Here is a 9,948-nt window from a genome sequence, read left to right as displayed (position 1 = left end):
GATCTGCATCCATGAACACCAACTAGCCACGAAACGACACGACCAGCTATCCTTCGTAGCCACACACGCAGATGACAAGCAACATGAATTCGACTGGGACAATACTACTATTATAGGACAAGCCAAACAGAGAACAGCCAGGGAATTCCTAGAAGCATGGCACTCATCCACAAACTCCATCGACCTGGACCCAATATACCGGACACTGCAGCGGACAGCTGAAACTGACAACTAGAAGCGGCAGAGACAGGCCACTATAAATGCTGGAGGAAAGATCACAGAAGCGCTTCACAGGAGGCTCCCAAGCACTGAGGATGTCACCTAGACAGGGGACGAAACGTCTGCAACACAAATTCCCAGCTCGGCGAACAGAACCACAACAACGAGCACCCGAGCTACAAATCTTTTCACAAACTTTGAACATGCTTAGTGCTTGGGGCTTGGGTGGGGGTGTAATTGTTCCAGGATGATGTTTTGAAACAATACATAAATAGTCCAATTAGAGAAGGGGCCATTCTAGGCCTGGTATTGGGGAATGAGCCCGGTCACATGATTGAAGTGCTATTGGGGGAGTATTTTGGGAACAATGACCATGATTCCGTCAGTTTAAAATTACTTATGGAGAAGGATAAGAGGAGCCCTCGGGTGAAAATACTAAACCAGGGAGAAGGCTAACTGTGCCAAACAGGAACTGGGGAATGTGGATGGGCGCACCTGCTTGAGAGTGTATCCCCTTCTGGCATGTGGGAAGTTTGTAAAGGCTAGTTGATTAGCGTTCAGGACCAGCATGTTCCTGTGAAGATGAAGGATAAGGATGGCCAGATTCAGGAACCTTGGATGACAATTCTCAGCTTAGTCGAAAAGGAAAAGGAAGCATTTGTAAGCTTTTGGAAACTGAAGAGAGATAGAGCCCTCAAAGAATACAAAGAAAGCAGGAAAGACTTAAAAAAAAGTTAGGAGGGCTGGAAACTTGCTAGGAAGGCTGAAGGGGGCCACGAAACATCCTTGGCAAGCAGGATTAAGGGAAACTACAGGCCTGTGAGCCTTATGTCAGGAAGAGGGAAATTATTGGAGAAGATTCTTAGGGATAGGATTTCCTCACATTTGGAAATCTTTAATAGCAATAGGCAGCATGGCTTTATGTGGGGAAGGCTGTGCCTCACAAACTTGACTGAGTCTTTTGAGGAAGTGACAAAGATGATTGAGGGCAGGGTGCTGGATGTTGTCTACATAGACTTTAGCAAGGCCTTTGACAAGATCCCTCACGGCGGGCTAATACAAAAGGGGAAGTCACGTGGGGTTAGCAGTGAGCTGGTAAGATGGTTCCGGAACTGCCTTGGCCATGGAAGATAAAGAGGAATGCTGGAAGAGTTTTACTGACTGGAGGTCTGTAACCAGTGGTGCCCTGCAGAGGTCAGTGCTGGGAACCCTGTTGTTTGTGATATATATGAATGATTTGGAGGAGAATCTAGTTGGTCTGATTAGTAGACAAAGATTGAGGAAGCTGCAGGTAGTGAGGAGGATTGCCAAAGGATTTAGCAGGAAACAGAGAGGCTGGTAACTTGGGCAGAGAAATGACAGATTGAATTTAATCTGGACAAATGGGAGGTGGTGTGTTTTGGAAGATCTAATGCAGAGGGAAGTATACAGCAAATGGCTGTAATGCAGTAAAGGCATTAATATACAGAGGGACCTGGGTATAGGGATCCACAGTTCCCTGAAAGTGGTAGCACAAGTGGATAAGGTGGTCAAGATAATGTATAGCCTTCAAGAAGGATGTGGGGGCTACAGGGTACAGAAACGGTTGAGAACATAGAACATAGAAAAATACAGCACAGGAACGGGCCCCTCAGCCCACAATGTTGTGCCGAACATGATGCCAAATGAAACAAATCCCTTCTGCCTGCCCTTGGTGCATATCCCTTCAGGCCTTGCAATTTCACGCACTTAACTAAAGGTTTTATAAATGCCCTGGTTGTTTCTGCCTCCACCAACATCCCTGGCTGTATCACACTCTGCATTTAAAAAAAAAACTTGCCCTTCACATCTCCTTTCAACTTTCCCATCTCACCTTAAATACATGCCCCTTAGTTTTAGATATTTCAACTCCGGGAGAACGATTCTGACCGGCAACCCTATCTATGCATCTCATAATATTATAGACTTCCATCCAATCTCCTCTCAGTTTCCACTGCTCCAGAAAAAACAACCCGAGTTTTTCTATCCTCTCCTTACATCTGAAACCCGCTAATCCAGGCAGCATTCCCTTCTGCATCCTCTCCAAAGCCTCCACATCCTTCCTGTAAAGTGGAGATCAAATTTGAGCGTAATACTCAGTGTGGCTTAACCAGTCTTACAAAGCTGCAACACAACATCCTGACTCTTGTACTCCATCCCCCACCAATAAAGACAAGTATGCCTTTTTACCACCCTAGCTACTTGTATGGCCAGGATGTTGCCTGGTTTGGTGGGTATTAGCTATGAAGGGAGATTGGGCAAACTTGGTTTGTTTTCACGTGTACGTTAGAGGCTGAGGAGGGATCTGATAGAAGTTAACAAAATAATGAGAGGATGGATAAAATGGACAGTGGGAGTTTTTTTCCCCAGGGTAGAAATAACAGTTCCAAATGGGGGCACGGTGGCACAGTGGTTAGCACTGCTGCCTCACAGCGCCAGAGACCCGGGTTCAATTCACGACTCAGGCGATTGACTGTGTGGAGTTTGCTCATTCTCCCCGTGTCTGCGTGGGTTTCCTCCGGGTGCTCCAGTTTCCTCCCACAGTCCAAAGATGTGCAGATCAGGTGAATTAGCCATGCTAAATCGCCCGCAGTGTTAGGTAAAGGGGTAAATGTAGGGGAATGGGTAGGTTGCGCTTCGGCGGGTCGGTGTGGACTTGTTGGGCCGAAGGGTCTGTTTTCACACTGTAAGTAATCTAATCGAAAATCTAATCTAAGGATGTAGGTTTAGATAAAAGGGAGTAGATTTAACGGAGATGTGAGAGGTAAGATTTTTACACAGAAGGTGGTAAGTGCCTCGAATGCACTGCCAGAGGAGGTGGTGGAAGTAGGTATGAGCGATACATTTAAGAGGCATTTTGACGGATACATGAAAAGGCAGGGAATAAAGGGAGACAGACTCCGTACAGGGGTAAAGGGAGACAGACTCCGTACAGGGGTAAAGGGAGACAGACTCCGTACAGGGATAAAGGGAGACAGACTGCGTACAGGGGTCAAGGGCGTCAGACTCCGTACAGGGGTAAAGGGAGACAGACTCCGTACAGGGCTCAAGGGAGACAGCCTCCGTACAGGGGTCAAGGGAGACAGCCTCCGTACAGGGGTCAAGGGAGACAGCCTGCGTACAGGGGTCAAGGGAGACAGACTGCGTACAGGGGTCAAGGGAGACAGACTGCGTACAGGGGTCAAGGGAGACAGACTGCATTCAGGGATAAAGGGAGACAGACTGCGTACAAGGGTCAAGGGAGACAGACTGCGTACAGGGGTCAAGGGCGACAGACTCCATACAGGAAGACAGACTCCGTACAGGGGTCAAGGGCGACAGACTCCGTACAGGAAGACAGACTCCGTACAGGAGTAAAGGGAGACAGACTGCGTACAGGGGTAAAGGGAGACAGACTGCGTACAGGGGTAAAGGGAGACAGACTGCGTACAGGGGTAAAGGGATACAGACTGCGTACAGGGGTAAAGGGAGACAGACTGCGTACAGGGGTAAAGGGAGACAGACTGCGTACAGGGATAAAGCGAGGCAGACTGCGTACAGGGATAAAGCGAGGCAGACTGCCTACAGGGAGACAGACTCCGTACAGGGGTAAAGGGAGACAGACTCCGTACAGGAAGACAGACTCCGTACAGGGGTAAAGGGAGACAGACTCCGTACAGGAAGACAGACTCCGTATAGGGGTCAAGGGAGATAGACTGCGTACAGGGGTAAAGGGAGACAGACTGCGTACAGGGGTAAAGGGAGACAGACTGCGTACAGGGATAAAGGGAGACAGACTGTGTGGAGGGATAAAGGGAGACAGACTCCGTTCAGGGGTAAAGGGATACAGACTGCGTACAGGGATAAAGGGAGACAGACTCCGTTCAGGGGTAAAGGGAGACAGACTGCGTACAGGGATAAAGCGAGGCAAACTGCCTACAGGGAGACAGACTGCGTACAGGGATAAAGGGATACAGACTGCGTACAGGGATAAAGGGATACAGACTGCATACAGGGATAAAGGGAGACAGACTGCGTACAAGGGTCAAGGGAGACAGACTGCGTACAGGGGTCAAGGGCGACAGACTCCGTACAGGAAGACAGACTCCGTACAGGGGTAAAGGGAGACAGACTCCGTACAGGAAGACAGACTCCGTACAGGGGTCAAGGGAGACAGACTCCGTACAGGAGTAAAGGGAGACAGACTGCGTTCAGGGATAAAGGGAGACAGACTGCGTACAGGGGTCAAGGGCGTCAGACTCCGTACAGGGATAAAGGGAGACAGACTCCGTACAGGGGTAAAGGGAGACAGACTCCGTTCAGGGGTCAAGGGAGACAGACTGCGTACAGGGATAAAGCGAGGCAGACTGCCTACAGGGAGACAGACTGCGTCCAGGGGTATAGGGAGACAGACTGCGTCCAAGGGTAAAGGGAGACAGACTGCATTCAGGGATAAAGGGAGTCAGACTGCGAACAGGGGTAAAGGGAGTCACTGTGTGGAGGGATAAAGGGATACTGACTGCGTACAGGGTTAAAGGGAGACAGACTGCGTGGAGGCCAAAGTATTTGTTTAGAACGGTGTAATGTGTCAGTGCTGGCATGTGGGCTGAGGGGCCTGTTCCTGTGCTAGTTGGTTATAATCCCGGCTGGAGGCAATCAATATTGGAGTTTTGGGAAAGGTGGGCTTATATTTTGGAAGGTAGCTGGCATATTCTGGAATAGAGAGTTGTTTTAACAGCAAAGATCACAATCCAGATATGCTTTATGATTCAGACCGATCTTCTGATGAATTGTTAACCTGGTTATCTGCCACATATGTACATGAGTCTCAGATTCTGTTGTCTTGTCCTAATGAGAGAACAGCCCTGTGGGTCTTCTGGGACTATGGCAACCATACCTGTGTACATTCAAGTCTGCATCCTTTTGATGTAACGGATTGGAATTTGAAAAGGACTAGATAACAGAACTGTGCTTTGGCTGAGATTGAGGGCATTAAAAATGGAGAATAAAGTATGGTTTAGCAAGACGGGAGCAGTAGCAAAGGGATTAAGGCAAAGACAGCAGCAGTTATGAGCAGAAAGGAGATGTTTTCTGATCAGCCTGTTCAGACGTGGCACCTCTCGTGCAGGTGGGACTTGAAACCTGACCTTCTACCTCACAGGTAGGGACCCTAACACTGCCTGAAAAGCCCTTCACACATAAGGCAGTTTATTTTCCTTCAGGGTCAAACAGGAACAAAGTAGATTTGGAAGGAGGATGGCTGGTGTGGAGTGCAAATGATATAATGAAATGATCTCATGGTCACATCAGTGAAGGGGAGGGGCAAGGCCATGAGGTGCCATGACAAAGTGATGGGCCGGGTATAAATTGGGGAGCTCACCGAGCGGGCAGTGAACTCCAAGAAAACCACGAGGTGTTGAAAAGCAGCATATGTCTCTGTCAATGCTGTATATGCCCCTGTCTCTCACCAGTCAGCCCTACATCTCTCACCCTTTCTCTGCCACTCATTCTCCCTTCTTGCCATGTTACTTTGGTTTCATTTCAACCCTCCCCACCCACTCCCTCTTGCTCTTGTTCTCCCTTTAGCCCCTATTCCCCCTCTCTGGATCTCTCTCTGTGTGTCTCTTTCACATACACTTCCCACCTGTTGCTTTTTCAGCTGTTGTCTTTGTCTCTGAATGTTTCTTCAGTGTGAGTTGGTATTCGTATCATACTGAGGTGTTCAAGCAGCTGTTTCATTGAGGTGTGGACCAATTACTGATTGTGCTCTTTATTCCTTTGTTCCTAGTGGATGACCAGTATGATGTGGAGGCAGGACCGTCAGCCCTCATCCTGACCCGGGGCATCCTTGATGAGGAGGACGAGGAAGTGGATTCAGACACTGATGACTTGGATCATCAAAGTAAGATGCAAAACCCAAGAGGAGTTATCTAACATGTGGTTGATGTGGTGGCATGATGGGGAGGAAGGGGGGAAATGTGAGCTGTTGGACAGTCTGTAATGGACAGGCATTACCAGAGAGTTGTCGTCTGATTTGGGTTCAGAACCTGTCTAGGTATCGTCCTGTTTCGTTATGAGGTCAGTGACTGTCTTCTTTTGGTGAACAGAAGCAGAGGAACAAAGTGAAGAACCTGCCTTCCAAAGATACCTGGAGCAGAGAAAGCGCAAGAGTTCCACCACCACCACTGCCGCCAATGAATGAGAGGAGGCAAACGATTGGAACGGATGCCAGGCCAGGAAGTCACTCTGACTGAATATGACCACCCACCTGTGCCTCTGATGTTACCCTTGTGCTCACCAGTGGGGTCCTGCCGTTTCTAGCTCTGAATCCTGTTTGAGCTGCTCACTCTGAACAGCACTCTGTTCCTTGAGCTGTATATGTCGAGCTGTCTCTAGACCCAGTGCAGATATTGATTTAATCAATCTGTTTCCTGCCCCCTCCCTCAAACTGGGTGCTATCACCAATTTCCACTGACATTTGTGAATTTTAGACAAGAGAGAAGTCAAATCATGGATTTTGGAATATTTATTTAAGAAATAAAGTTTTATTTCAGTAATGACACAGGAATTTCCATTCTCTGTCCATGGCTGGAGGGTCAGCAGAGACCTGTTTCTCAGTGGTGAGATAGCTAGCGCAGTGTCGTGTGTTACGACTGGAATCAGCAGGAATGGAAAGGACGGTAAGAGAGAGATACTTCATTTCAATACTTTCAGGCTGCGCTGTGTTAAACGCTGGGTGAGGGAGTGGATCTACTCATCATGATGTTAGGGAGGACATTTCAGGACTTTGATCCAGCAACACTGAAGGAGTAACAATATATTTCCAAGTCAGGAATGTGTGCAGCTTCAAGGGAAACGTGCAGGTTGTGGTGTCATAGTGTCAGAATATTTGCAGCATAGAAAGAGGCCTTTCAGCTCTTTGTGTGTGTGCTGGCCATTAAACAAGTATTATCATCCCATTTTCTAGCACTTGTCCCATTGCTGCAGCCTTTCAAATGCTCATTTGCATAATACTAAAATGCCTTAATATAAAAATGCCTTTTAATTCCTGCTGTACCAACCCTTCAGGCAGTGGCTTCCAGACACCCGCAATCGTAAATTTTAATAAATTTTTGTTAAGCAAAGGTATTAAGGGATATGGGCCAAAGGAAGGTATATGGAGGTAGGCCACAGATCAGCGATGATCTCATTGAATGGTGCAACAGGCTGAAGGAGCTGAATGGCCTTCATGTATTCCTGTGTAATCCTCTGAAGCCCTCTCTCAAGTCTTCTGCCCCTTACCTTAAAACTGCACCCCTAGTTATTGATTCCTCTACAAATGGGAAAGGCTGTTACTGTCTACCTTATCCATGCCCCTCAAAACTTCTCAGCCAAATTCCCCTCAGGCCTCTCTGCTTTCAGGGAAACAACCCCAGCCTTTCTAGCCTCCCTTTATTAGCTGAATTGCTCCAGACTATGTAACATCTTGGTGAAACTCTAAAGCATCCCTTCCAGTGCAATCCTATAGGGTGGCAACCAGAACTGCACACAGTACTCCAGCTGGGGGCTAACATTACATACAGCTCCATCATGACCTCCTTGCTCTTGCCTTTATTAATCAAGCATTGAATACAAGTGTCCCACCTGATGTCTCAACCACCTATCTGTCTGTCTGTCTGTCTACATAGGAACAGGAGTAGGTTATTCAGCCCACTGAGTCTTCCTCACCGTGCATAATTGAACACGTAATGCCTTTTACCCATCCTATCCTTATAACCCAGTATGACACTGGGATTCAAAAATCTATCAATTTCTGCTTTTAGATATGCTCAAAAGCTGACTGTCCATAGACAGCTGGGGCAGAGAATTCCAAAGGTTTGCCATCTGAAAAACAATTTCTTCTCATTGCAGCCCAAGTAACATTATCTTCATTTTTGTACTCTCTGGTTAGAGACTCCCCAGTCAGAGGAATCATCAACCTGCATTTATCCTGTCTGTCCCTTTAAGTAATTTGTAGGTTTCAATGAGCTCCCCTTTGATTCTTCAAAACTCAGGAGGTTCCCATCTCTCTTCAAAAGACAGTCCATCCCAGGAACAGGTCTGATGAACCTCTGCTTTCCCTTGATGGCAACAATATCTTTCCTGAAATAAAAAGACCAAAACTGTATACAGTACTCCTGCTGAGGTCTAATCAAATTCCATGTATCTGCTGTCCTTGTCCTTCTCGAGGGTTTTGAAAGTGCTGTCAGAGGAATACTGGTGAACATCTACATGGACAATTTGGTTCAGTTTGTGGTCATTGGTAATGTCCAGAAAGATGATGGAAAGTTTGGACTTTAGAGAACAGAAAGCAGCAAGATTTAAGGGCGACAGATAGAGGGAAGCGGGCAAATTGAGACAGTCACTGTCGTTCTGGAATTCCTAATGGAAAGTTCAGGAGGAAGTGAGGGACGAGAGGGAAATATTGAGATGGTGAAAGTGCCCTTTTGACAAAGGGGGTGAACTGTGCACAAAGGTAAGAGGAGGAGTTAGGCAATGTGCCAAGTTTAGATCCTTAAGGGTGGAGGGGGTTCAGGGGATGAAGCTGAAGACTTTGTTTTTAACATATTCTGAGTTGGCGGAAATGTGAATACATCGTGAAGAGCAAGGACTAGGCTTAGAGAGGAGTGAAGGTGTAGAAGATGGAATGAGAGTACTGCGCATTGTCGAAGTGTGTAAACGTTTCTACCTGATGGCTTTTGTTAAAGTACCTGATGAGGTGGGCCTGGGGAGGGTCCTAAGCTTTTTTCAGTTTAATGACTTAGATAAGGAATGATAAATTTGGAGATGGCCCAAAGACAGGCAAGCAAATATGTTGAGCACATAGACATTGAAAATGGATGTAGATATATTGAGTGAGTAGACCAACGTCTGGAAGATGGTGTATAATATGGGCAAATGTGAACTGTTTACTTTAGCAGAAAGACTTTTAAAAAGAAAAGCATTACTTAAACAGAATAGCTGCAGAATCTGCATCTGCAGAGGAATCTGGGTGTTCTACTGCATAAGTCCCAAAGAGTTAGCATTCGTCATCATCGATGTTCCCTCACTGACAAGGATGACCTTTTTGCACTCTCAGGGTGAGTCTATATGAGGCAGTACAGAGCGATGGGGCTTCCGCAGGCTCGATTACACTTGGGGCAGGTGTATTCATATACCCATCCAAATGCCTCTTAAATGTTGCAATTGTACCAGCCTCCACTGCATCCTCTGGCAGCTGATTCCATACACGTACCACCCTCTGCGTGAAAAGGTTGCCCCTTAGCTCCCTTTTATATCTTTCCCCCCTCACCCTAAACCTATGCCCTCTATTCTGGACTCCCTGACCCCAGGGAAAAGACTTTGCCTATTTATCCTATCCATGCCCCTCATAATTTTGTAAACCTGTATAAGGTCATCCCTCAGCCTCCGACACTCCAGGGAAAACAGCCCCAGCCTGTTCAGCCTCTCCCTGTAGCTCAGATACTCCAACCTTGGCAACATCCTTGTAAATCTTTTCTGAACCCTTTCGAAGTTTCACAACATCTTTCTGATAGGAAGACCAGAATAGCACACAATATTCCAACAGTGGCCTAACCAATGTCCTGTACAGCTGCAACATGACCTCCCAACTCCTGTACTCAATACTCTGACCAATAAAGGAAAGCATACCAAACGCTGCCTTCACAATCCTATCTACCTGCAACTCCACTTTCAAGGAGCTATGAACCTGCA

General features: G+C 47.1%; 1 protein-coding gene across 1 annotated transcript in view; it reads left to right on the top strand.

The window, feature by feature from the left end:
* Positions 1-6,773, top strand: part of gpn1 (GPN-loop GTPase 1) — a 43,196-nt gene extending 36,423 nt beyond the window's left edge. The window contains exons 13-14 of the mRNA XM_043695201.1: positions 6,005-6,118; positions 6,324-6,773. Coding sequence (XP_043551136.1) covers positions 6,005-6,118; positions 6,324-6,418 — 209 coding nt within the window. The 3' untranslated portion in view covers positions 6,419-6,773. The remainder of the gene's footprint in view (positions 1-6,004; positions 6,119-6,323) is intronic.
* The last annotated feature ends 3,175 nt before the right edge of the window (positions 6,774-9,948 follow it).

Source organism: Chiloscyllium plagiosum, chromosome 9 (assembly GCF_004010195.1).
Source record: "Chiloscyllium plagiosum isolate BGI_BamShark_2017 chromosome 9, ASM401019v2, whole genome shotgun sequence".
Classification (NCBI taxonomy): Eukaryota; Metazoa; Chordata; class Chondrichthyes; order Orectolobiformes; family Hemiscylliidae; genus Chiloscyllium; species Chiloscyllium plagiosum.
The sequence above is the reverse complement of the archived record's forward strand: the minus strand, read 5'-3'. Positions and strand labels throughout refer to the sequence as shown.